The sequence below is a fragment of the Squalius cephalus genome (genome assembly GCF_949319135.1).
Source record: "Squalius cephalus genome assembly, chromosome: 9".
In the NCBI taxonomy this organism is placed as follows: Eukaryota; Metazoa; Chordata; class Actinopteri; order Cypriniformes; family Leuciscidae; genus Squalius; species Squalius cephalus.
This window is the reverse complement of record NC_137130.1, coordinates 19,472,400-19,500,354: the sequence shown is the minus strand read 5'-3', so window position 1 is coordinate 19,500,354 and position 27,955 is coordinate 19,472,400. Positions and strand designations below refer to the sequence as shown.

At 40.0% G+C, this 27,955-nt stretch overlaps 3 protein-coding genes across 4 annotated transcripts; all 3 read right to left on the bottom strand.

The window, feature by feature from the left end:
- Positions 1-224: 224 nt before the first annotated feature.
- On the bottom strand, positions 225-6,170 carry ackr3a (atypical chemokine receptor 3a). The gene is made up of 2 exons (XM_079881514.1): positions 6,031-6,170; positions 225-3,394 (listed from the first exon to the last, which is right to left on the bottom strand). The coding sequence occupies exons 1-2, from the start codon at positions 6,037-6,039 to the stop codon at positions 2,246-2,248; spliced, it is 1,158 nt and encodes a 385-aa protein (XP_079737640.1). The 5' UTR covers positions 6,040-6,170; the 3' UTR covers positions 225-2,245.
- Positions 6,171-17,175: 11,005 nt separating this feature from the next.
- LOC307164548 (ribosyldihydronicotinamide dehydrogenase [quinone]-like) lies at positions 17,176-18,622 on the bottom strand. Its single transcript, XM_079881517.1, has 6 exons — positions 18,566-18,622; positions 18,305-18,472; positions 18,078-18,208; positions 17,875-17,988; positions 17,637-17,738; positions 17,176-17,525 (listed from the first exon to the last, which is right to left on the bottom strand). The coding sequence occupies exons 1-6, from the start codon at positions 18,567-18,569 to the stop codon at positions 17,226-17,228; spliced, it is 819 nt and encodes a 272-aa protein (XP_079737643.1). The 5' UTR covers positions 18,570-18,622; the 3' UTR covers positions 17,176-17,225.
- A 2,768-nt stretch (positions 18,623-21,390) lies between these two features.
- Positions 21,391-25,347, bottom strand: LOC307164549 (ribosyldihydronicotinamide dehydrogenase [quinone]-like). Of its 2 annotated transcripts, none has more exons than XM_079881519.1 (6): positions 25,343-25,347; positions 22,769-22,937; positions 22,542-22,672; positions 22,333-22,446; positions 21,823-21,924; positions 21,391-21,711 (listed from the first exon to the last, which is right to left on the bottom strand). In XM_079881519.1, exons 1-6 carry the CDS (start codon positions 25,343-25,345, stop codon positions 21,412-21,414), a joined length of 819 nt encoding a protein of 272 aa, XP_079737645.1. In that variant the 5' UTR covers positions 25,346-25,347; the 3' UTR covers positions 21,391-21,411. The 2 variants fall into 2 exon arrangements, with proteins under 2 accessions (XP_079737645.1, XP_079737644.1); XM_079881518.1 differs by lacking the exon at positions 25,343-25,347 and adding an exon at positions 23,026-23,044 and having other exon boundaries at positions 22,769-22,936.
- Positions 25,348-27,955: the final 2,608 nt, after the last annotated feature.

The window sequence follows — 27,955 nt, the reverse complement described above, 5'->3', positions numbered from 1 at the left end:
AAACCTGCAAAAACAAAGAGGAATCATTGTTTTATAACTATTATATTATACTTTTAGAACTAACTCAACTATTTATTGAGTCACTGAATCATTAACTCAACTGTCATAAACAAAACAACTATCGATTGGGTCTAAGTTATATTAATTGTTTTTTATTATGAAAAAAGATTACTTAGCTAATTATTGATTTGACAATTACCCTGAAGAATCAACACAAAACAGGCCTCAGTCAGAAAGGTTTTATTATAAGTTCATCTTGAGAATTGTACTCTTGTTTATACAGTATAATGAAAATTCTAGTAAGAGTTTATAGGACAGCGTGAGCTACTTGAGATGGCATTTGTATTTCCAGTTACATCCCCTTAAGTTTCAACATTTTCAACATATTTTAGCTAAATTGAATAAGCAGAATGTGGTTAAATCTTATTAAGGATATTAATGGAAAAGTTAATATCCTATCTTGAGACAGTAAAACTTCTCTCACCATGACAACTTATGTTGTTGTACTATTGTAGTCATTTTATGATGCCTTTAGGGTGAAAATAAAAAGTGTCACCGTTGTTGAACAGATGGTAAACCAGTAATATACAGTGTTGATTTTAATAATCAAACATAAAAGTCATGGCTAGATTGAATCCATATTACGTCTAGCTCAAGCATGGGTTAATCCTAACCATGCATTTTCCATCAGATACATATAAATATTTAAACAAGGACCAGTGATGTTTAGTTATTTCTCAAATTAAACTGAGATGAGGTTAATGTAATTGGCACTGTGAATCAAATTATTTATTTCCAAGCACATTTAAGTATTCAGCATTCCACTCAAAACTATCAAAAATAAATGCCAAAGATAAATATAACCACATACTTAACTTACAGTTTAGATAACTGAAATATACACATATATCAAAGACAAAATAAAGTAAATGCCCGTATACACGTTACAAGATGACAGCCAGTCAACAAACATAATTTACTCACATGAACAAAGCCTATGAAGTACACACACAGTTGCACATTAAAATCCAGTTGAAAATAAGTTATTTTTGTTCTATTCTTCAAACATGTTGGAATGTGCTGTTGTGGAGAACATGTGAACACTGTTCAAAATACATGGCAATTCTCTTGCAACAGATACAAAAGCCCCACTTTCGTCAAAGAAAGTACTCTAAAAAAAATCAGTCAGTAGCAATTGATCCACATCTAAATATTAACACAATTAAGAAGAGAACTAGAACTACATCAATTTGCTGTTACAGTACATTACTTACATTTGTATATATTGCATCATAAATCATTTTATGATGATTGTAAGCCATCACGCATTTCTGAGAAGTGATTATTGGACACAATTATTTTGTTTCTTGAATGATACAGCACCAAGCTGTAGCATACAGGTTTCTCTAAAGTGACATTTTTTTGTATAAAGTATACATTTTTGGCAGCTAATCAGATTGGAACCAATTGTGACCCTGGACCTGGGTCACATGGGTCAATTTTTTTAAATTGAGATTTATACATCATCTGAAAGTTGAATAAATAAGCTGTCCATTGATGTATGGTTTGTTAGGATAGGACAATATTTGGCCGAGACAAAACAATCGAAACATTGAGAAAATCGCCTTTAAAGCTGTCCATTTATGTTCGCGATTGTGCTGCATTCACTCACAAAAATAAATGTTTTATATATTTACGGTAGGAAATTTACAAAATATCTTCATGGAACATGAACTTTACTTAATATCCTAATTATTTTTGGCATAAAAGAAAATTCAATCATTTTTACCCATTCAATGTATTGTTGGCTATTGCCACAAATATACCCGTGCGACTTGTGACTGGTTTTGTGATCCAGGGTCACATTTGATTGGCTGAACATTCATGGTTCTGATTTTACAATAAAATCACATCAGTTTTTGGCACATTTCAAATGAATTATTCACAATCTTTGGGGTCACTGTTGAGCATTAGCTGCAATTTTGATGTAAAACATGTTCAAATTCAGTTTTGTTTATATGAATCTAGGAAAACATGTCAGAGTGTTTCTGATCTCACCAGTCTTTGGCACATTTCAAATGAATTAATCACTATCTTTAGGGTCACTGTTGAGCATTTGCTGCAACTTTGACGTAAAACATGTTCAAATTCGGTTTTGTTTATCTAAATTTCAGGATAACATGTCAGAGGAGTTCTTGTTTTGAAGCAGTGCAGAACATTGGTTGAGGGTGACGTCTCGAGGGTCCTAATTCACAGCCATAGCGTTGTTCTCCGCCATCGCGTATTCTGTCTCGGTGCCCTGAGAGCCCTCCATGAGTCGCGCCAGCCCCGTACGGGTGGAGTATTTGAAGATGAAGGCTTTCATGAGGTCATAGCGGTAGTGACGGTGAGCAAAGCTGTAGACAACAGGGTTCACGCAGCAGTGCAACAGCGACACGCATTGCGTGAGGTGCAGAAGCACAAATAGGCCGTTCTCTGAACCACAGCCCAATGGTAGCACATGTAGCATGGCTAGAGCGTCGGCTAACAGCACAGCATGATATGGTGCCCAGCAAGCTATAAAAACCACTATGTACGTGAGGATGACCTTCCTGCTCACGCTGCGATCCTGGTCACCAGGTAAACGGGAATGAGAGGAAGAGGAAGACAGAGCTTTTGCCAACAGTGCATAAGACACTGCAATAATGGGGAAGGGAATGACAAAACCAAGAATCACAAAACTCAGTTGAATGCCCACCATCCACTGCAAAGGGTTGTCCACTGGATATATAGGATGACACAAGGTCAAATGACTGTGTTGTGACTTTACGGACTGCAGGAAGTATGTGTCAGGTATTGAGGCGAATAAAGCAAGCAGCCATGTTACCGCACACACTAAACGGCGTATTTGTCGTCCTCGACTGGGTGAAATCTCCTCCGAGCGTACCACCGAAAGATAACGGTCCACGCTCATGCAGGCCAGGAAGAAGATGCTGGCGAAAAGGTTGACGCTGAAGAGAAGATGTGTGAGCTTACAGGCCACCTGGCCAAACGACCAGTGGCCACCCTGTGCCAGCGAGCTCACCCACACCGGGAGAGTAGCAACCACACACAGGTCAGCCACCGCTAGGTTTAATATATACAAGTGTGTCTCGTGGTAATGACGCTCCGAGCGCAAGTTGACCCACACTACTAGCGCATTGGCGGCCAGGCCCACAACAAAAATGAAGGCATAGAGGGTGCACATAGCATTGAGGAGAGCAGAATGGTTGAAGGAGATGGGGCACATTTGCACTTCCACCCGTGTGCTGTTGTCATTGGCGTCTGTGAAGTTTAATTCTTCCCACATGGCGAATAATTCAGTCAGTTCGCTGCCACTTGGACTGATCTTTTCATTTGGCGGTGAAGACTGCAACTGTGGAAGGGGAATGAAAAAGAAGTGCAAAAACCCATCAGTATGGAGTAAAGTTTTCTCTGTTACGATTACCAAAAGATCTACGTCATTATATTATTAAATATCAATCATAAATACCAAATATTAATTTAATAACATGAACTGATGGGTAGAAAATGGGATTGAGTAGAAAATAACTTCAATTGAAATCAATATATTCATATTTTTTTATTTATTAATGTTTTATATTAGTGTTAAATATTTGTGAATATTACACTAGCATTCAAAAGTTTAGGGTCAGTAAGAGAAATAAATGCTTTTCTTTTTAATGTGTAATAATTCTAAAAACAAGTTTAACACTTTTTCACAACTGTTTTCAACATTAATAATAATAGGAAATGTTACCTGAGCACCATATCAGTATATTAAAAAGATTTCTGAAGGATTATGTGACTATAAAACAATAAAATAGAAAACACTTGGTTTCAGTTTTTGATCAAATAAATGGTTTGATGAACAAAAGACTTCATTCAAAATGATTAAAAAATCTTAACAAAACCCCAGCATTTGAACTGTAGTCTATATTTGCATAAATACACTTTATTTAGCATTAAGCACATTCCTAAAGTATTGCTATGATGAACTAACAAATACTACTTTTTTTCTCACAAGGTTAAAAGTGCAATCTGTTCAAAGAAACACTTAAGAACCATTTATTAAACTATTTATTTGGCTTTGTGAGACCATCCAATCATGCAAGACAAACTTGTCTATGGCACTAGAGCCTTTCATATTTGTGAAATTGTCAAAGCATCCTATTATTATTTCATGGTTCAGTTCGGTTCGAAAGTTGACACTACTTCAAAAGCACAAAGCTGTTTGGCTTTAAGCCAGTCATGCTGAAGTACCCTTTAAGCTGGTTCTGCTTTTCAAAAATCAAAGTCACTTCACAGTGATTTCTATGAGCGAAGTAATTTCAGTTTAGGGATTCTGTCATGCCATCTTAAACATCTAAGTGGTCCTTTCTAAAAGACATGTTGCTATGTGGTTGGTGAGGTCACAGACCCTTGACCCTTGATTTCTCTAGGTCACTAAATCCTTTTTTAGTGGAACCTTCCCATCAGCAGAGCTGCAACAGTGGATGTGAATGTTAGTATAATGCTGTTCTAAATTAGCGTAAATCTCTCAAAATATCAAATAAGCCTGCCTCATGTTGTGTTCCAAGACAAACCGTAACATAAAGAGTGTGTGATTATGTTTAAATGTTATAATTGGGGTATTGAATTACACATTACTTTCCATTACAAAAGGAAATTACTCCACCTGTTACTCCGCCTGTATTCTTTTTGAAGTTCATTACAAAGCTAAATCTTATTGTTTTCCCTTTAGTAAGTACACAATAGTGCTGTTTGATAAAAGCTTTTATGTTTGTTTGTTTAAGAATGGTTTATATGCTTTCGCCCAAAGAGGAAACAGTTTAGGAAGTTTGTAGCACAAAATGTAATTGATGAATCATTTAAGGACTGTAACATGTGGAGATACACATGCAAACACTCTTTGCCTTCTCTCTACTTGTCTCATTGTCTCTCTTTCAGTCTTTATTTAGTTATTTATGCATAAATATAGCCTACTCAAGGCTATCTATAATAGATTATCCACTGTTCCAGCTCTGCAGCTGACCATGTAAACCTTAAGGTCCTTGAACCTGTAACACTGCTATTGCTGGCAGGAAGTTGGATACGTCGAATAAATCATGATTTGCGCAAAACCGTGAATTATCTTTGAAAGACTATGACATGCTAAAGATCCAATTTATGATTACCTCTGTAGTGCCTCTTTAATTTCTGTTCAGTGAGCACATATGTGCAAGTTCTCCATGAACACAGCAAATGTTTCTTTATTTTTAATTAACATGAAGTGAATTTCTGTTCCTGCTTCCCAAGCTAATCTTCTGTTTCGAATGAATTTATTTATTTATTTTGAAGTTATGGATTTCGACAAATTAGTAAGCAATAAAGATACATTGAGTAAAGCTCTATACGCATGAACTGATGTCAGACTGAAACGCAGAAAGCAGAATAATGTTTAAAGCCAAACCATGGACATAATGAAATATGATGCACATTCTTAACATAGGTAATGTTGAGTCTTACAGTAGAGCTTTGTAGAATTTAATTGTGACCGTGTCTGATTTCTTTGCGTAAAACCCAAATAGGCTACTGTGCAAGAGTTGGCCAAAATTAGTCAACAATACAAACATTTTTGAGATATAGAAATCTATCATAAAGTTTTTAACATTTTCAGAATGTTAGCAATATTTATCCAAATGGGAAGAGCACGAGCATAGTGTTGCAATGATTAGCCTATACGTCCTAAATTATACGCGACTTCTGATGCCGTTATCTTGCGCTTTATAGGACAAAAATAAGTATAACTTATACTCAGCTCAACGTAGTTTTGCTGAAACATTAACTATTTGCTTACAACTTTATTACGAAACCCTATTACACTAACAAAAGAGACATCAAGCAGAAAGAGCTGCTTAAAAATCCCAACCTTAACATATCGTCTAATGCAGTGCAGGTGTCTGAAACTACAGCCTACTAAAACTCTTGTGTCAAGTCTTTTGCTCGTTCTTTAGGACAAATGTTGCTCACCTCTGTCATTTTGCCTTTAATGCTTGGTCAGTGCGCAAAATTAATCCACAGATTCGTTCTTATCAGCCGGTGATGAAGCGATCCCGTCGTCGATCGCTTCTGCTGCAGGTTGTTTAAATAGAGTGAATGAAAGTGGTGACGCCCATCTACGCCTGACAATAGCAGAGCTGCGCTTATGACTACCTCAGTCTGAAGTCTGAACACGCTCATGAAACATGAAACATGAAACAAGGTGTGAGTTGACCAGGAACGCGGCTCGCCAATGAATGCCCCGAATCCAGTCATAATGTGGCGCCCCCATTAAAAAACGACAACAACAACAAAAAAACTTATAAATGTAAAAAAAAAAAGAGTTTGTTTTTTTATGATTGAAACCATATTTTGTTTATATATATATATATATATATATATATAGCCTATTATACACGTTTGGCAGGTGCTTTTACAAAGGTGCGGTTTTGTACAGTTTGAGCTACAGGAAAAGTGAAAAATACATCTTATATTTCAAATAAAATTCTGTATAAATATTAAATAGCCTATACAAATTATAATTCAAATATTATAAATAAATAAAACAAAACAAAAAACTAATACAATGCATTAAAAATAATGTTCTTTATTTTAAAAAAAAGTATTGTTTGTCTTTTTTCTTTTTTTGTAACATGAGGCCAGTTAACCAGGAATGCGGCTTTGTTGACTGCCTGTCTGACACCTCAGAGCACTCATTTCATGCATGCCTGATTATACATTATGAAACATAACCACCCAAAACGACAATCTTGAAAAAAAGAATCACTACAATGAGAACCACTGCAGTAGCAGGAAGAGTCTGCACTGCAAAACCTCAAAGCAAAGGTGTGTATCTTTACCAAATGCGATCATGTAAATAAAATGAAAATATAAAAATGTATGAAATAAAACATTATATGTCTACTATTGTTATTTGTAGGGTAAGGACATGTGGATGGATATGTAATGGTTTTCTTCATCATCTGACAGAGAGGGTCTGACCTCATGAAGGACATGAATCGATAAAGGGGGTGATTGTTTCCATTATAAGAACTTTCATGAAAGGGCAGCCTCAGCATGCACGGATATCCATTGTTCCCAGCTATCAAAAGTATCAGAGCACATTTCAAAAAGTCACTGATAAGCATCTTGGTTCTCCTTAACACTTGTGCCAGCTTCTTTATCTGAGCTTTCTTCTACATACAGAGGAGGGGAGAGACCTTTTGGCTCCTTTTGGTGGAGGCTTTGAAACAGAGATTGAATTATGTGAATTAAGCAGGGAAGAGAGCAGGGGTCCAAAGCTGCTGGAACAGAGCACAAAATCTCTCTCTACTTTTCAAACACACACTTTCCCTCCATTGCTAAGCAACAAGAACAAAGGACCTTTAAATAACTTCCTGCAGTGGAGGCTTAATTTGTTTATTTAAGAAAACTGTATCATTTTGTCAATTGGTATGGTGCAACATTGTAGCTGGACTAAAGCATCCAACAGATGTCTCAATAAACATGGAAGATAGGTGGTGACAGCTGAAGGTTGAACTGCTCTGGATAAACTTGTCCAAAGGTGTCACTTGGGTCAGGACCTCTTCTGCTTTAGGGTCAAGGCCAGGAACTGGAGATCACATCGACTCTCTGAACAACTCGCTGCGGCCCAGCAGATAACTCATATGCAAATATGTAACTTGAACTTACTTGGAAATGGTTTATATAAGTGTTTTCTTTCTGAAGTTGATTCCCTTTATAAGAGTTAAATGAAAGACATAACAGAAATTGTCTCTTATTTCTCTGTTTATATCTTTGTATTTGTTTTTGTTTTTTTCAAAAATTAGACACCTAAAAAAAAATCTCTAAATCCTTTTGTGTATTTTGTATTTTACATCTATTATGTATTTCATAGATAGAATCTAATATTTTTAAGTAGGCCTACATAATAATTAGTCCTGTAAGCTGGTATGGTAAAGTAGATTATGTTTTTACGAGGTGTAAAATATTTTTTTCTGGTAGCCTACATAACAGAATTGTGGGCTTGATATAAATTTGGCTTTAATATGTCTGAGACTTTTTATAGAACAAAAAGAGGATAATTAAAAACAGAATGCATGGAATCCATCGTCTGACAACATGAAACATGAATTTGTTTTCTATACAAAGACATAATTTTACATGAGCATTGCTACAACAAATCAGAAAATAATTATATAACTTTTAAGGGATATTTGAAAAATCCACATTTAAATTCCACGGTTATTGGTCACAGTTACATGAACTAGTGACCTTTGCAGTTTTCATACATTAAACCACTAATTAATTGCATCATTCCATTATGATATTACTACTTTTAGGAAAGCAGGAGACATTTACTGTGGTTTGATTGATCAGTTTCTGTCTGGCCAATTTCAGTCCATTTATTCTACAGCTCCCAGACCCTTAACAGCTCACTTTCTCTACTTGGTTGAAAAACAGCTCAGCTGGTACATTTGGGCAGTTATGCAGTGTAACCAATAGCAACTCCCATGGCAGCAATTTGCCAAGCAAGGTATTGGTATTTGTTTATACAGGCATGCTGCTTCTCTCACAAGCACGGAATACACAACTCACACTTCATTAGAGTGATGAACAGCACCAGAAATAATCTATACTCTCAACTAGGTAGAGGAGGAAACATACTGGTGGATATTTGCATTGTGTGTGCAAATAGTAAAGGGCTGCAAACTTTAAATGTGACATATTATGCCCCTTTTCACAAAATAAAAAATAAAAAATACCCCTCAGATCATTTATTATAGCTTGACAAAATGTTACCCTTTTTGGGTGTGAACAAAAAACGTTTTTGTGTGTGTCCCTTTAAATGCAAATGAGCTGCTGTGTTGCTGCCCGCCCGTTCGATCATAAGACGGACAATCATTTACACGAACTTTGAATACTCAATAAAAAAACATGCGAATAATCTCACTCATCCAAAATCTCATAAATAACCAGTAGCGGAGTGCAGCCTAACAGAGAGACTCAGAAAGAGGTTACAACTTTTAGACTGCACCTGGACGTTTCTGAATTAGTGGATACATTTATGTAGTTGTTGTAGAGTTACATTGATCTAATCGACTTGCATGTAGCCTACCGTCATGTATAACTTTTACACAAGTTGACACAGTTCCCCGAGATCTTTATAAGACAGCTGTGACATTTTTTCGTCAAATAGTGTTTTGATCCCTTATGTGCAGGCAACGACAGAATAGTTTGCATGCTTTGCTCGAACTTTTGCCATTGCGTTAGAACTGGTTACAATGTTGTCTTGCGAAAACCAAATGGCGGAGCTGGGGGTGGAAACGTGCAGATTAAAGAGTAACTCTCGCCAAAATTGAAAATAGGCTCTTTTTGTTAATCTACCGGAGTCAAACTTTTGTGTAAAATCATGATTAGAATGGAAACGCCACTTTTAAGATTGACCGTATTTTCGTTTTAGATCAAAATGCCTTTTGAATGGGAGTGCATGGTTCACTTCTATGATAGCATCAAAATCGCTATTTTTAAAACACTAAGAAGGCTCGACACAACATAAAACTGCTCAAAGTATCACCAGGGGCTCTACACATGAACTTGAGCATTGACTACATTATTTGTGTACACAAAGTTTACTAAAAAGAAAGGTTTTGTACGACTCGCTTTATCAGTTAGTGTTTCCGGTGGCTGGGATTTTGTCAGTCAAAAGTAGTCGATCAGTTTCCACAAAGATATTTAGCAACACATCTAGTTTCAACATTGATCATAAGACTTCAACCCAAATCGGCATATTATAATTATTTCTGAAGGATCAAGTAATGGCTGCTGAAAATTCAGCTTTACCTTCACAGGAATACATTACATTTTAAAATATATTACAATAGAAAACAGCTATTTTAAATAGTAAGTAATATTTCACAATATTACTGTTTTTACAGTATTTTTGAACAATAGTGTACAAGCTACATTTAAATATTTAGTTGCATGTGCACAAATGGAGGCTATTAGCTTAATCGTTTCACTTACATATGTATTAAATACATAATATTCTGTATTTCATCCACACAACAGCAGCTGAGTTGTCATAAATTCATAAAAGTCATAAATTTACAAAGATCACGCATAAGGGGCATACATCAAAAAACATCTTTAGCCTGCAGAAAGAAGCACTGCTGTGATATATGCACATGTGGTGGTGAGTGCCATCGTGTGAGGAAAAAAGACTCCAGGCCACGCCATTGTGTTCCAGGTGGTTCCAGTTTCAAGCCTCGCTTGTGTGCATTCTAAGTGCCCATGCAGGGCTGAAAGCAGTGTGGGGGATGGACCAGCACTCTGTCTGACATCAGGAGCTCATGAGTTAGTTGTGTTAACTCAGTGATACAGTTTATTGGAGATGGGAATCTACACATGTGACTCCCAGTCTGTGCTATTAATGGGAAAACTCCATCCTTATTGGTGTTCATATCAAACTGACTCATTTAGTTCTGTCCTGACTCAAAAAGCCTTGCACTGTAATTAAATATTCTGTGCACTCTGAAATTTTAAGATGAAAGCTCCCCCGCTGTGTTAGCAAAACAGCTGTGACCACAGAGCAATAAAACTTGAGTATAATAAAGGTGAAACCTTTTTAAGACTGTATACAAGATATTGAAGGAATAGTTCACACAAAAATGAAAATTCTTTCATCATTCACTCATCCTCTTCTTTTGAAAACTGTTGGTCCCTCTTTTGGGCAATATAATGAAAGTCAATAGGGTCTGATGTTGCTTTGGTCCCCATTGATTTTCATTGTGGAGCAAAAAAATAAATAAATACAAGAAAGAAAGAAAGAAAGAAAGAAAGAAAGAAAGAAAGAAAGAAAGAAAGAAAGAAAGAAAGAAAGAAAGAAAGAAAGAAATGAGGGTGAGTAAATGAAGAAAGAATTACATTTTTTGGATGAATTATCCCTTCACTGAAAATAAAGAATAACTGAAATAAGTGGAAACAAAGCTAATATTTACATGGAAACGTTTCCATTATTTGTCAAAAATGTTCTCATATTTTGTCCTTTGAATAATCCAGATTTCAAATGTGGTATGCCTGTTGTCACTTGACTTTCTCAATTTTCAAAAATCAGTATCAGGATCTAGTGAATGAAAGGCCATGAGTTTAAATGACTTCATCTAACTCTGAGGACAGAACCCCAAATCACGTCAAGCTTTCACGTTTTTCCCAGAAGGACGGTCTCTTTACAGAGGAAGGTCCTTTGATATACCACAAGCACATGGCGGAATACTGTGTGCCGTTTTGAAGTCTCTAATTGGCTCCTTGTTTTCAATAAAGGAAACATAATATAAGCGATTCCTTATGGGTTGTTGGACACTAAAAAAAAAAAAAAAAAAAAAAAAACAGAACAATCCCACCATGTGCTTTACATCTAAATAAAAGATGTAATTCATCCATTGTCAAGCACCAAATAATTGATCAGTTTTGACAATCAGTTTAATTCAGTTAGTGGTCTCATGAAAAAACTGATTGTCATGGTTTAAAAAAAAAAAGATTGGTCATTGCAGAACTCGCAAAGAGCTTCACATTCAGATGCATCTTGAGTTGAAGGCTAAAATTTGGGTTAACAATTGTCTTATCTGTCCTTTCTATAAGTATTATACTATAGTTAACTAGAAGCCTTCAACTGTCACTTTCAGTATTTATTATTAGTATTAAACACACTTGTCTCTGAAAACGTCCTGCATGTGCATTCATATACTAGACTTGCTTGTGGTTTGCATGTTCTGAGAGTGTCTGTTATGGACTGGCACGTCAGGAAAGGCGTGGTGAATGCAAAAACTGCACCACACCCCAGAAGACCAAACCAACCTAAACCGCAAATGCTTCCCTTGCACAGCCACATAACCGTCTTGACTGATGGAATAAGACCGTCACCTGCTTCTCTGTCCTTTGACAATATAAGTGTTGCATTTTGCCATAAAACAACACTGAAGCTTAAGATTGTGAAGTGTGCACCATGTTTGTTTGTCTTTAAGTCTTTGACCATTGTTTAGAGGACTATATCTTCCAAAATAAATTTAGTTGCATCATTTCTTGGTTAACATTGTTGGTGGATGTATTTTTCCACATGCAGTAATTTGACATATTAAAACAAACCAACTTGTGGACAGGACAAGAAGATGATTTGTTTTATCCATATGTCAACAGAGCCTTCGGAGTTTAGCTATGCATTCCAGCATGTGTGTCAGAAATGCATTGATTTATAATCTACTTGAAACTGGATTCTAAATTGGATGATTTAGCAGATGCTTTTACCCAAAACAATTACAATAGAGGAACAAAGCAATTCGTCACAGAGCCAATAATATTTAATCAAATAAACAATGCACAAATAGAGTCTTTAAACGCCTCAGATGTAAAGTTATTCGCTGTCAAAGTGACGCCAAAATGAATGGGAGTCAATGGAATACTAACAGCAGGTGATGGCTTGTTAGCCAATGGATTCCCCCATAGAAGGTATGCTTTCCAGATGCTGGATTACCCGGATTACCCCCTTGATAGTGCCGAGCGAGCACCGAGTGCACCACTAATGACAGTCCCACCAGAAACAAACCTTACATACTGTAGTTCCAGGAAGAAAAGTAGCTATTACTAAACACAGGCCTAAATGTACTATAAAAATCAGAAAACGGTTTAGATCAAAATAAATGCATTAGTGATAGTTATTAGTCTATTTTCCACGTTTGGTTAGATGGATCTGTGTAATTAATGGCTAAATAATCATGTGCCATTCCAATTATTAGTCACAAAGCTTCAGAGGACAGATTATGATATTAAAGTTTAAATTATGGCAGTATTAAATCATATGTTTAATTCAAATTTAGATTACTTATTTATTCTTATGGAGCCTGATTGATTTAGTTCACCCCTAAATGTTAATTAATGCATTAACTATCAAACATGTACTACTGTGTGTAACTTTTTAGGTATTTTATTATCTAAAATCAATATTTTTATTAATAAATATGCCCTCAATGATGTACAAATACCTATGCCAATGATCAGACTAATCCTCGTAAACGAAGAATTTATTATCTTTATATACATGGGACGGGTAGGTCCACGGAGGCTTCCATGTCGTTCCGCCATCTTGAAAAACTATAATAGCAGAGAGGGACAAAAAGTACTAGGCCAACGCGTTTCCACAACGCGTTTCGTTCAGAACCAGCGTCACGTGACTGAAGTCAGCAGAAGCGGAGGAGCAGAGCAGAGAGAGGCGCTTGTCACTGCCGCGGCAAATTTAAAAGGCTGCACTGCACGGTTATTTATACACCGTTCATTCATACATACATGAGTCACAGGATAAGGAGTCCTCGTCGTCGAAAAAGTCCAAAATAGACCGTAAAAGGAAAGGTGACCGGAGATTACAAAAACAAGGGTTAATGTCGGGATAGCTAATGCAGGAGAAAGCTTTCAAAAGAGATGCTGAAGTTGCCTGCTTTCTTCTCGACAGGTAAGTCAATGTTACGGTCTTAATTACAAGCTTTTTTTTTCATTGCTTGGTTGTATACTTTATTATATAGACAGAAGAACATTTATAGTAAAAGTTAAACAGGCTCTTTGATGAATAGCAGCTATTGAGTAAAGTAACATTAGAGAAGTTTTTTATTATATAGACAGAAAAAAAACTATATAGCCTAAGTTTTTTATTATATTGAGAAGTACTTTATTATATAGACAGAAGAACATTTATAGTAAAAGTTAAACAGGCTCTTTGATGAATAGCAGCTATTGAGTAAAGTAACATTAGAGAAAGGCTCTGATGATGATGATATCTAACAATGCAAGTATACTTCAAAAAATATAACGAGTAAAGAAGGCTTTATTAGGGGAGACCGGGTATGGTTGTAACACTTTTTGCTTCAGTAACTATAACTCACTGAATTTTGTAGCTAGAGTTCTCAAAATTTTATACAAAGTACCCACATGTGTTCACTACAAATGGCACCAATTCAATCCTCTACAAGAATATCACAGACCTCGTGAGTTGGTGTCAAATACATGGTGTACCTTTGTTACAACCTACCCCAATACCGGGGTAGGTTGTACATGCTGGGGTAAGTTGTAACAATTACACAAAAGAAGCAAAAATGGATGCCACACTATAAGATATGCTTCAAAAACAGGTTTATTGACATAAAAGAACAATGTCTCACAGTCGACTCCCACTCCCTCTCTGGAACAGACTGTCTGATTAACTTGTGTGTGTGTGTGTGTGTGTGTGTGTCTGTGTGTGTCTATGCAAATGTGTCTACTTGAACGAACTTATTTACTTGATAAACATACTATAATTTCTAACAAAAAACAATATATGTGTCTCTTTCTGTGTGTGTGTGTGTGTGTGTGTGTGTGTGTGTGTGTGTGTGTGTGTGTGTGTGTGTGTGTGTCTTCTTAATCAGAGTCACAGTGCTGACAAATGAATGCCGGTAACCCTGGAGTGCAGGCTTTGTGGGCCCAGAGACTGCAATAGGCATTCTGTAAAAATATTAAAAATCAATCAGTTGTATGATAGGGGGATGGTTGTAACACTTTTTCAAGCAGTGTTACAACCCACCCCACCCCTGTCAGTCACCGTTTAGCTAGCTGTATTAGCATACTGGTTTGAAATTAGCAGGTGAAAACTGCATCACATTTTGCCTAAGAAACTACATTTTAATCTAGTATAAGTCAAACGACTTTATCTGCAATAGTTTAGATACTAGACAAAAAATAGTCTTGGTCAAAAAATTTACTTTCTTACCTCAAAATCATTTTTTTCTATATAAATTCAGAATGTGTCGGTTTCCAGACTTGACAACCACCATGCGGTATCAGAGAGGCAGTAGGTAAATATTGAAATTATCACATGACTCCTATCTTATACCCAAGTGGTGGAAATGGTAGTGTTACAACTCTCCCCGTGTTACAACCATACCCGGTCTCCCCTACTACCTTATTTAATGTTTTTCACAGTCAGTAATTCATACTGTAACATTCTTTTTTCGTTGTTTCAAGTTTCAGTTTGTTTTAAATAACAAACCTGTTCACCCGAAGAAAAACTCGAAGTGCTATTATAAGACATCCTGTCATAGCTTTTTGGTACATAATGGCTACCATAGATGCAACGCGCATTTGAAAAAGTGAGGCGCTGGAGAGCATTATTCGTTTGAATGCAATCGATTCAATCGATTGTCGAGTTCACGCGCATGATCATAGGTACTAAACACAGTCTATGGTACTAAACCAATGCGCGTGAACTCGACAGTCGATTACTATGGACTTTGACCGAAAACAGGATGTAAATACAGGTATGAGCGCTGGCTAAATAAATATCATTTTTATTCATATCTTTCACATCTACTGCAGTCAGATTGACCCGCGTTCACTCCGAAGGAATCACTCACATGACCTGTGCACTTGTAATGACACATCAAGGATGTTAAGAGGCTAAAAGCAGGTTTAAAACTTGCCCCACTGAAGTCTACAGGGTGCAGATTTTAAAAAGAGGATAACACGGTGTAGGCAACACCGATTTTTGTCGTTTGTTCTCTGTATTGACAGCACTCCAAATGTACAAAAAAATTAGCTCAATGTTAAAATTGACCGGAGTTCTCCTTTAGGGATCGCTCTTCATTGGTTCATGATTAGTTCATATCTTCAATAATCATGAGTTCATATTGAAGTAACTATTAATTCAGGTATTAGTACATGATTATTTATGCCCTGTTATTTTAAAGTGTTACCTCGTAGATATTTGTGAAAAATAGCTGTTTGAGTGTGCACAGATTTGAACTTCGGATTCTAAGTGGGAAAAAGTAGACCATCCGGGTATCTTTGGAATACTCATTTCAATATACTACGATTTGGGAAACTAGTATGTGAATTGGGATGCAGCATGCTTACTTTCTGCACCACCGAGGGTTAAATATCATGCTAACCAGTCAAACCTGGCACCCTTAGATGTTTGAGTGTATACTTAATCACTATGCAGGTCTGAGTGATTACTAGAGAACGTTTGGAAATTATCTGCTGACAGCACAGTATACATCAATAATATGAGAAACAGCACACAATGTAATGAATTAAAATAGCAATATGCTACATTGTTGTCACATGATCTCATTACTTCAAACTATTTCACATCCAAATTTTAACTGTTTAAATGAGATGACAATTTTTTCACTACATTTGTCAAGGTTCTTGAGCAGAAAGTAGTAACGTCAGTCAGGGGATGATTTTTGTTTATGTTGGTTTGACGTCAACCCAATTTACATTTTCAACCACAATACAACATGTGTCCAACATTGGAGATTGATGACAATCTGACGTTGGATTCTGAAATCAACCTGATTTTCATTTTCAACATTGGGTTTGGTCTTCTAAATGCAAATTGTCATTGTTTTGGAGCACACTGGCTTATAGATAAAAGGCTAACATATTCATATACTAAAAGACAAAACATTGCATTAAGACTTTAAATAGGGCACTATTTGAGGGAACAGCCATTTGGGTGTCTAAAACCATTGTGGACATTGAGTGCACTTATTCAATCCCACTACTGGAACTACTCTAGAAATGTTATTGATATTAGGTTACAGGGGCGATTTCAGGCACAACCAATATCTGATTGGCGTGAATATTACTAGTCTTCTCAACTAGATGTCAACTTTTTTTTTTTTACCTTGTAGGATGTTACAACAGGGTCCCTGTTTGGATAGAACCTGCTAGGGGTGACTAATGGCAAAAACAAGGTGGTCATGTCTGCTCTACCTGTTTGTTAAACAGGCATTTTACTTGTAGTGCTCATAAGAGTCACTCCATGAATGAGAGAATTGAGCTACCATGTAGCTACCTGCCAATAAACAGGCTTTGCGGTCAAGTTTGACCAAAATTGGGGTAAACAGCTAAGACCACTAAAGCAGCAAAATAAATTAGGAATACTTGACTAGGGAGCACAGATCAACCACTGTTTAAGTTTCCAAATTGCCCAATCTGATATTAACTTTAGGAAATAAGCTAGGAGTTGTGGGTTCCACATGGCTTAAGATGAATTACAATACTCAAATTCAAAACATGAACAATTTATTCACATCGAAAAAATTAAGCGTCATGATAGTTAAACATGAACATGGCCACATGGGGACAGTGTTGCTCATATCTCACACCCCAGCTTTCATCTGACTGTGCGGTGGCAGAGGTTTCTCCAGGTGGTGACCCACAGTGAGACCGAAGGGGGAATCAGCCTGCTTTTCATGAACTTCAGGCTTCAGCTGAAAGCCTTTCACCTTATCAAAACTGTCCACGGGTGGGAAGGAGAGAGGCGCTTCGCTTAAAAGACCTTGAAGACGAGTACGCCAGCCTTTCAACAGGCTGTCACGAGCCTCAGCAGAGAGATGTGTGGGTGCCCAGAAGACCTGTGGTGCGAGGACCTGGAAGCCACAGTAATTGAGGACACCATTCTACGAAAGAAAACATTAGCACAGCAGTCCCAGGTTAATATGACATGCGAAATCAAATAGTGCAAAATTAAGCCTGGTTGAGGTAAAAGAATAAGGGATGAAGCTTCTTACCTGAACTGGCCACAGAGTAACATTCATATCTCCATTGATCCCATTGGAGCTGAACATGGTCTCATGGGAACCAGTGGTGAATGATAACATGGCTTTCTTTTCCTGACACAAGTTAAAAAAAAAAAAAAAACCCACTCACCTATTAATAACCCAATCACATTTCACTAAATAACCAACATTTAACTTTTTCTGATTAACGCATGCAATGAAAGATTAGTTTATGATTTGAAGGCCTTACCCTGAAGATGCCCGCACTGTAGCGCTTTTCTGAGGTGTATGCAAAACCAAGGGTAAGAACCCGATCCATCCAGCCTTTCATGATGGCAGGAACCGAGAACCAGTACATGGGAAACTGCAAAAGACAAAAAACTAACTACAAGCACCCAAAAGCAACAAAAATAAATTAAACGAAATCCGGTTTCTGATATATAGAAGCTTCACCTGAAAAATAACAATATCTGCTTCTTTTAGTTTCTTGTGCTCCTCTACAATATCAGAAGCTAGTCGTCCCTCCTGCCAGGCCAGCATGGTCTCCTCTCCATAGCAGAAATGTTCTGGGTTCTTCACTGCTCCTGAAACAGAAAATTGTGCAAAACAGCCATTGCGCTCCAATAAGGGCAAAAGTTAAGTTTAATATTTTCTAAACAAATATAACACTGCCTCCACACCAGTAATATCCTCCTTGGTTGCTGTGGCCTCGAATTTCATTTCATACAGGTCAGAAACAAGAACATTGCAGCCCTGTTTCTTCAGCACATCTACAGCAGCATCTTTAACAGCCGCATTGAAAGATCCAGCACTCTGGTGCGCATACACGATCAACACTGTCTTTGCAGCTGAAAGAGAAGAGAAAAATCAAACAACCAATCAATCAACTGCAATAACAAAAGAAACAAACAAATATAAACTGCAGCAACAAAAGAACATACCCATGTTTCTCACCCACAAGTCTCAGAGCATCAACTAAAACAACAGCTTTGTGAGCTTCTTTTAAAACCACAATCACCTGAGCACACCTGAAAGTAATTTACTAATCAATTAGTGTTGGCAGGCTAGAGGCTTTCCAAAAACTAAAATCTACATAAAAAAAAGTTAAACAAAAGTAATTATTAACTGGATGTAGCCTATTTCTTCTTAAAAGTGGCATCTATGAATAAAACACACAAAAAAAAAAAAAAAAAACAAAAAAAAAAAAAAAACACTAGAATCGCATTATGCCTAGTGGTTAGTTTACCTTTTTACCACTAGATGTCAACATGCACCAGCAACTGGAGCTATAGACAGTCTAAGGACTCTAAGGTTAGAGCCATACAAATAAAATACCTATGATAAAGATAAAAAAAAAAAGTTTAGAAAACGAGCTGTTTTGCTTAGATATTTTTGTATCATGGCCAGGTTAATTATGACTAAAATTTTCTGCTGGAAAACAAAAACAAAAAAACAAACAAAAAAAACTTTTCTGGTTTTTTTTTTTTTTTTTTTTTTTTTTTTTTTCAAAATGAGATCCAGTTCATTCCAATATTATCTGTCTGCAATCCCGGAGGCCGCAATTTCAGGACCGCAGTTCTAGGACCGCATTTCTAGGACCCTCGTTTTTGTGTGTGTGTGTGTGTGACAGTGCTACTCATTAAAATGACAACGTCACACAGATGTCTCCGGGAGGTGCGTGTGCTATCGGTGTGTGTCCTCTTTCTTTTGTGAAATAACGGTAAATCACTTTATTTGTGTGTGACTAATGTGCAATCTTGACACAGGTTAATTCATTATGATCAATATGTCACTTTTTATTGTAGGCCTAAACCTGTGGTAAAACATTGATGCGTGGTTATAAATCTTTAAGTAAACAATACAAATGTCAGCAAGGTCGCTTTTATCATATTCGTTTTGCGATCTCGCTAGTTTCCAGTGATTTCTTTCTATAGTTTTCTGATAAAACTTCCATTTGATGGTGAAATGATGGGTTTGTATGACTTTGTTCCAGAGAGGAGTGTTAAGCGCGCGCGGACGAGGCATTTGACGCGCTCGCCGTTGTACTATTCTTTGAAACGAAAGGAGACGACTCGGACTAAATGTCCTCTAAACAATCAGGAATCAGCGGTGAGAAGAAGTAAGGTACACACGTGACAGTGTTTATTTTAGTAGCCTACACTACCAATATGCTACAAAAGAATAGTGTTAGTAAACCTTGAGATTATTAGCCTACTTGTGACATCAGAACAAAATATATGGATATGAGAACATGTATAGGCTACAACTAAATTTACGATCTCTTAAACATTTTCATTTAGTTTTGTGAAAATTATTAAACATGGACGTTTATAGGCAAGTATACTCAAATCACTATGCAGGTCTGAGTGGTTACTAGAGAGAACGCTTGGAAATGATCTGCACAGACAGTATATGCATCAATAATATGTGAAACAGCAATGTAATGAATTAAAATGGCAAAATGCTACATTGGTGTCACATCATTGATCTGATTACCTCAAACTCTATTTCACATCCAACATTTAACTTGGTTAAAAGAGATTACAATTTTCACTTGTACACAAAACAGTTACAGCGCATAACTGGTTTAATCTTAAACGACAGTTCCCATCCATTGCACACAGAGTTTCAGCTTCTACCCTCTGGGCGTAGGTTTATGTGTTGAACAAAAATACACAAAAACAGTTTTGTCCCTGCAGCCATTACATTGAGGAATAAGTCATAGCTATATTTTGCACAGGTGTTTACTTTGCTTTTATGTATGTATTCATTTACTCTGGACCAGTAAGAACTTTTACTTTTTGAATAATGCGTGATACGTGCTCCTTTGTTTTCCATATGTGTGTATGAGGACTCTACTGCAAACAAAATCTACCTTCGGGTACAAATAAAGTAACTTGAACTTATTGGTTCATTCACACAGAAAGCAGAAGAAGGGCTCACACTCTTAAAGAGTAATATATTCCAAATTTTCTGGGATTGTACCGGTTTCTAGATTACATTTGATTACAACTTAGGATCTGTTTAAGATTACATAAGAATCCAAATGCATTTCAAAGCTTTATCGGCAGACATCTGCAAAGCACTTTGATGCAGAAAAGGACATGTCTCCAATAAATTTCCATAGGAAATGGGGAAGCTGTGCACATAAGACATCTTTTAGAGAGTAAATGAATCCAATTTATGCGCACCAAATAAATGTGCCATATTAAGGTGCTGCTTGTTCTTATTTAAACACGCTTATATTTGGACCATATAATTGTTCGGATAAAGCCAGCTAAGGGTGACTAATGGCAAAAACAAGGCATTACATGCGTCGCATTAGGCAATACACTTATGAGACTGCATGACTATGCAGGGAAAAGTGGTCATGTCTGCTCTTCCTCTTTGTTAAAGATTTTACCTTTTATTTGTAAAGCTCATAAGAGCTAGTCCCTGTAGGAGAGGATTGACCTGCCTGTGTAACTGCCATTAAATGCAGACTTTCACTGTCAAGCTCTCAGATTCCATGTTTTCTGGGTAAACTGTTACAAGACCACTAAAGCAGCAAAACAAAAGTCAGGAAACACTTGACTAGGGAGCACAGATCAACCAGTTTTGGTCTCTAAATTTCCCAATCTGATATTAACTTTAGGAAATAAGCTAGGAGTTGTGGGTTCCACATGGCTTAAAATGAATTACAATACTCAAATTCACATGAACAGTTTATTCACATCAAAAAAAAAAAAAAATGCTTCATGATAGTTAGACAGGAACATGGCCACTTGGGGACAGTGTTGCTCATATCTCACACCCCAGCTTTCATCTGACTGTGCGGTGGCAGAGGTTTCTCCAGGTGGTGACCCACAGTGAGACCGAAGGGGGAATCAGCCTGCTTTTCATGAACTTCAGGCTTCAGCTGAAAGCCTTTCACCTTATCAAAACTGTCCACGGGTGGGAAAGAGAGAGGCGCTTCGCTTAAAAGACCTTGAAGACGAGTACGCCAGCCTTTCAACAGGCTGTCACGAGCCTCAGCAGAGAGATGTGTGGGTGCCCAGAAGACCTGTGGTGCGAGGACCTGGAAGCCACAGTAATTGAGGACACCATTCTACGAAAGAAAACATTAGCACAGCAGTCCCAGGTTAGTATGACATGCGAAATCAAATAGTGCAAAATTAAGCCTGGTTGAGGTAAAAGAATAAGGGATGAAGCTTCTTACCTGAACTGGCCACAGAGTAACATTCATATCTCCATTGATCCCATTGGAGCTGAACATGGTCTCATGGGAACCAGTGGTGAATGATAACATGGCTTTCTTTTCCTGACACAAGTTAAAAAAACATCTCCAGTTACTATCGTAACCTCGGTTCCCTGAGAGGCGGGAACGAGACATTACGTCGTCTATGACTTATATGAGGGGAGGAGTTCCCATATACACGTCATAGACAACGTAATGTTGAGTTACCGCCTTGAAAGGGAACGTCTCCGTTTACTATCGTAACCTCGGTTCCCTGAGAGGCGGGAACGAGACATTACGTTATCTATGACGTATATGGGAACTCCTCCCCTCCTCATATACATCATAGACGACGTAATGTTGAGTTACCACCTTGAAAGGGAATCCACTCACCTATTAATAATCTGCTCACATTTCATTAAATAACCAACATTTAACCTTTTCTGATTAACGCATGCAATGAAAGATTAGTTTGTGATTTGAAGGCCTTACCCTGAAGATGCCCGCACTGTAGCGCTTTTCTGAGGTGTATGCAAAACCAAGGGTAAGAACCCGATCCATCCAGCCTTTCATGATGGCAGGAACCGAGAACCAGTACATGGGAAACTGCAAAAGAAAGAACAAACTAAAGAACTACAAGCACCCAAAAGCAACAAAAATAAATTAAACGAAATCCGGTTTCTGATATATAGAAGCTTCACCTGAAAAATAACAATATCTGCTTCTTTTAGTTTCTTGTGCTCCTCTACAATATCAGAAGCTAGTCGTCCCTCCTGCCAGGCCAGCATGGTCTCCTCTCCATAGCAGAAATGTTCTGGGTTCTTCACTGCTCCTGAAACAGAAAATTGTGCAAAACAGCCATTGCGCTCCAATAAGGGCAAAAGTTAAGTTTAATATTTTCTAAACAAATATAACACTGCCTCCACACCAGTAATATCCTCCTTGGTTGCTGTGGCCTCGAATTTCATTTCATACAGGTCAGAAACAAGAACATTGCAGCCCTGTTTCTTCAGCACATCTACAGCAGCATCTTTAACAGCCGCATTGAAAGATCCAGCACTCTGGTGCGCATACACTATCAACACTGTCTTTGCAGCTGAAAGAGAAGAGAAAAATCAACCAATCAATCAACTGCAGCAACAAAAGAAACAAACAAATATAAACTGCAGCAACAAAAGAACATACCCATGTTTCTCACCCACAGGTCTCAGAGCATCAACTAAAACAACAGCTTTGTGAGCTTCTTTTAAAACCACAATCACCTGAGCACACCTGAAAGTAATTTACAAATCAATTAGTGTTGGCAGGCTAGAGGCTTTCCAAACACTAAAATCTACATAAAAAAAAGTTAAACTAAAGTAATTATTAACTGGATGTAGCCTATTTCTTCTTAAAAGCGGCATCTATGAATAAAACACACACACACACACACACACACAAAAACCCCACTAGAATCGCATTATGCCTAGTGGTTAGTTTACCTTTTTACCACTAGATGTCAACATGCACCAGCAACTGGAGCTATAGACAGTCTAAGGACTCTAAAGCCCCTTTCACACAGAGATTCCGGAAAATACACGGATAAAGTGACCCGGGATTTGACCCGGGTTCATTTGATTTTGGTTCATTCACACTGCCAGTGATTTTCCGGAATCAGAGAGCGCGTTCACACACAACCCGTGTATGTCCCGGAAAGACACGTGACATCGATGTGACTTACTGTCTCAGCAGCGTCTTCAGTTTGCTTATGAGCTGCGATTTCTCTCTCGAGGAACCACGCTTGTCCATTTATTTCTCTGATTCGATCATAAAATTGCGCATTTCGTACCGTTTCACAGCTGGCGAACGATCCCGGCTTCAGCGTCATCACTACGACACGGCATTATTACGGCTTTTGTTCACACAGCGCGCGTCCCGGGACTGAACACGGCAATGTTACTAGGTCCCCAACCCGGCATCAATCCCGGCATTAAACCCGGGTCGTGTTTGCGTTCACACAGAAGGCGTTCCGGCAATTTGCCGGCAATTTCCCGGGTTCTCTTACGAGAGGTTCTCTCGTATTGCGTAGTTACTACGCTACGGGAAAGCCTTTCTTTCTCGAGATACTGAAGCCAAAAATTATCCTTAATTTTTATAATCTTGTCAACGCAGTGCGGCAGCCTGCAGACCTAGGGCAGGCTTACTAGCGTGCCCATTGGCTGCCCTGCGGCAACTGCAGCAGCCTACCGCTGAGCCCTTGGCGTGACGTCACGACCAATGAGCGCGCTTGGCGCGCTTAATGCGTCACAGCCCGCGAAAAGGGGTGTGGCTTAGCGTATAAAAGCGGGGCTCGGAGGCTGCTTCTCTGATTTCTGTCTTTTCAGCGAAGCTCTACGCATCGCTGCTCTCTGAGGAAGCCGCCGTCGAAACAAGCGACCAGCACGCCGAGGATCTCAGCCTGAGGACGCCGGCCGCCTTCGCCGCCTTCAGCTTTCCCTGCCTGCTTCGCTATCCGGCGAATATATCCTTTTACTGCTCTGTGTTGTATGTGTTTGTGTGTTCGCCCCGCGACACACTTTGCATCTAAAAGAGCGCGAGGCGTTGTTGCAAATGCCTCGCTCATCCTGTGGCTCGTGCAGAGCCGCGCTCAGCGACGGAGACCGCCACGTGATCTGCGCTCTCTGCCTGGGTTTCGACCACGCAGCCCGCGCCCTTCACGGGCGGCTGCGAACAGTGTGAGGACTTGCCGATGTCGACCCTGCGGGCTCGACTCGCCATGTTTCACGATCCTCCACCTTCTCCGGCTGCCTCTTCCGGGCCGCGTAAGAAAAAACGCCGCTCTCAAAGGCCTTCCGAGCCGGTGGTTATAGCTGAGCGCTCGCCGGAGCCCCTCCCGCGAGCCTCGCTCTCTCCTTCTCCCCCGCCCTTCACCGACGCGCAGCGGCCGGCCTCTGCCCGCACTGCCGTCGCATCAGGGGGTGAAGCAGACCAGCTGGTTACTCCCCTCTGTCAAGCCGCGCAAACGGCGCCGCTCACAAGGGATGTCAGAACGGACGGTCACGGGCTATAGCTTCCTTTACGTTACAAGGAAGCTACCCCCCCCCCGGATGACGCACGCCCTCTCCCCCTCTGTTCGAGCCGCGCAAGGCGCCGCTCACAAGGGATGTCAGAAGTAGACGGTCACGGGCTGGCTTCCTTTACGTTATAAGAAAGCTACCCCGCGTCTCGGTCACGCGCGTCACTCTCCGGCCACCTCCGTTTCTCACACATTTCTCAGTCCCCTCCTAGCTCAGGCGACTAGAAATATCTATATTGCAGTAAACGAGCCTGTTGTTATACACGCACGCCTGCAAACAAACGATGTCACAGCACATAATGACATCTTCCCGCTCTCTCTCCCTTTGTTCGAGCCGCGCAACTGCGCCGTTCTCAAGGGATATCAGAGCGGACGTCACGAGCACCGGCGAAAGGAGGAAGAGAGAGTGATTTCGTCCCGCTTAGGCCGGACTTCCTCCAATCCTCGCATATTTCTCAGTCCCCTCTAAGTTCAGGCGGCTGGAAATACTAATACTGCAGTAAACGAGCCTGTTTTAATACACGCGCGCCTGCAAACAAACGCTCGGTCATATGCTCGCACTGACTGGAAGCTCATGTGTGCCCCTGTGGCTCAGTGGCAGAACATTAGGCTTCCGCACCAGAGATCCGTGTTCGAATCCGGCTCTGGCAGCAGAAAAACTTTTTTCTGCTTGCTTCTCCGAGTTCGCGGCCAGCTTTCTTACATACAGAAAGCAAACCCGCATCTCACGGGATACATATTTCTCAGTCCCCTCTAAGCTCAGGCGGCTGGAAATACTAATACTGCAGTAAACGAGCCTGTTTTAATACACGCGCGCCTGCAAACAAACGCTCGGTCATATGCTCGCACTGACTGGAAGCTCATGTGTGCCCCTGTGGCTCAGTGGCAGAACATTAGGCTTCCGCACCAGAGATCCGTGTTCGAATCCGGCTCTGGCAGCAGAAAAACTTTTTTTCTGCTTGCTTCTCCGAGCTCGCGGCCAGCTTTCTTACATACAGAAAGCAAACCCGCGTCTCACGGGTTAAATATTTCTCAGTCCCCTCTAAGTTCAGGCGGCTGGAAATACTAATGCTGCAGTAAACGGGCCTGTTTTAATACACGCGCGCCTGCAAACAAACGCCGAAACACGACGCTCGGTCATATGCTCGCACCAACTGGAAGCTCATGTGTGCCCCTGTGGCTCAGTGGCAGAATATTACGCTTCTGCACTGGAGAACCGTGTTCAAATCCGGCTCTGGCGGCAGAAAAATATTTTTTTCTGCTGGCTTCTCCGAGCTCGTGGCCAGCTTTCTTACATTCAGAAAGCGAACCCGCATCTCACAGGATGGTGCTTGAGTATTTATGAGCGTCTAAACATATGAGCCATCAAAGCATTTGCTCTATAACGCCGATGGTGTTACAAGTGTAGAAAATGTGCCCACTCCCATGTGCTCACTGCTACACACAAAACACGGTCTCCCCGGTAACGCTCACAGAGCGCACTCTCATAAAGCGGACACATGCCGCTTGAGTACTAAGTGTAGTAAATGTGCCCACAACTCTGTGCTCACACCTAGCTGCTGCCCGCTCTATCACACAGTTACCCGGGTTGCAGATCCTCTAAAGCTCACAAACATTCCGGCTCTGGCCGAAGGTGTCATAAGTGTAGAAAATGTGCCCACTCCCATGTGCTCACTGCTTCACACAAACATGGTCCCCATGGTAACGCGCATAGAGCGCTCTCTCATAAAGCGGACACAAGCCGCTCGAGTACTAAGTGTAGTAAATGTGCCCACAACTTTGTGCTCACACCTACCCGCTGCTCGCTCTGCCATTCAGTTACCTCGGGTCGCACACCCTCTAAGCTCCCAAACACTGGCCGTGTCATAAGTGTAAACTCTGCGCCCGCTCACGTGCACGCGCACTCACTTTTAGACATTACAATCCCCACGCCGCTTTCGCGCCAGGGGTGTTTGTCAGCAAATCGCGCTCCATCCTCTGGGACCGAGCTACCGAACGCTGTACAGCCGGCCACTACTGTTTACCAGCCCCCGTGTTCGAGCACCAGCGGCGCGCACGCCGCTCCATCCTCTCTGATACAGGTTCCCCAATCCCGCGCAGCGCGGCGATCTGAACCCAGAGACCATTCGACCCCTAGCTATGCATGCGGAAGCATGGGAAGCTATTCAGGGCGCGTCAGAATGGGTGCTGAGTACTATAAAACACGGCTATTCGCTTCAATTCGCTCGTCGCCCTCCGCGCTTTCAAGCACAGACGGAGACGAAAGTGAGTTCAGAAGCTGCGCACCTGCTTCAAGCTGAAATAGCGAAGCTGCTGCGCAAAAGGGCTATAGAACAGGTTCATCCTTCTCTGAGCGAGTCGAGCTTTTACAGCCGCTACTTCCTCGTACCCAAGAAGGACGGAGCGTTAAGACCTATTTTAGATCTGAGACATCTGAACAAAGCCCTCATGAGACGGCCGTTCAAAATGATCACAACCAGAAAAATCCTCGCGCAGATTCGCCCAGGAGACTGGTTTATCTCTCTCGATCTAAAAGACGCATATTTTCAGATCCAGATAACTCCCCGTCACAGGCCATTCTTGAGATTCGCCTTCAACGGTTGAGTATATCAGTACACAATCCTGCCCTTCGGCCTGTCTTTGGCACCCCGTACATTACGAAATGCATGGACACGGCTCTCGCTCCCCTGAGAAAACAGGGAATGCGAATACTGAATTATCTGGATGATTGGCTTATTCTAGCGCTGTCAGAGACGGAACTTGTGTCTCACAGAACAGCGCTTCTCAGCCATCTGGAGGATCTGGGTCTCTCGGTCACTGGACCAAGAGCTCGCTATCGCCCCGTCAGTCAATTTCCTTCTTGGAATAGAACTGGACTCGGTGGCTATGACGGCCAGACTGTCGGAGCAGCGCGCGCGCCGCATCCGCCTCCTCGCCGCATCCCTCCAAATAGGCAGCCGGGTTCCGCTGAGGACATTCCAGCGTATCCTGGGGCATATTGCCTCAGCTGCAGCAGCGCTCCAGCTGGGCTTACTGCGCATGCGCCCGCTTCAACGCTGG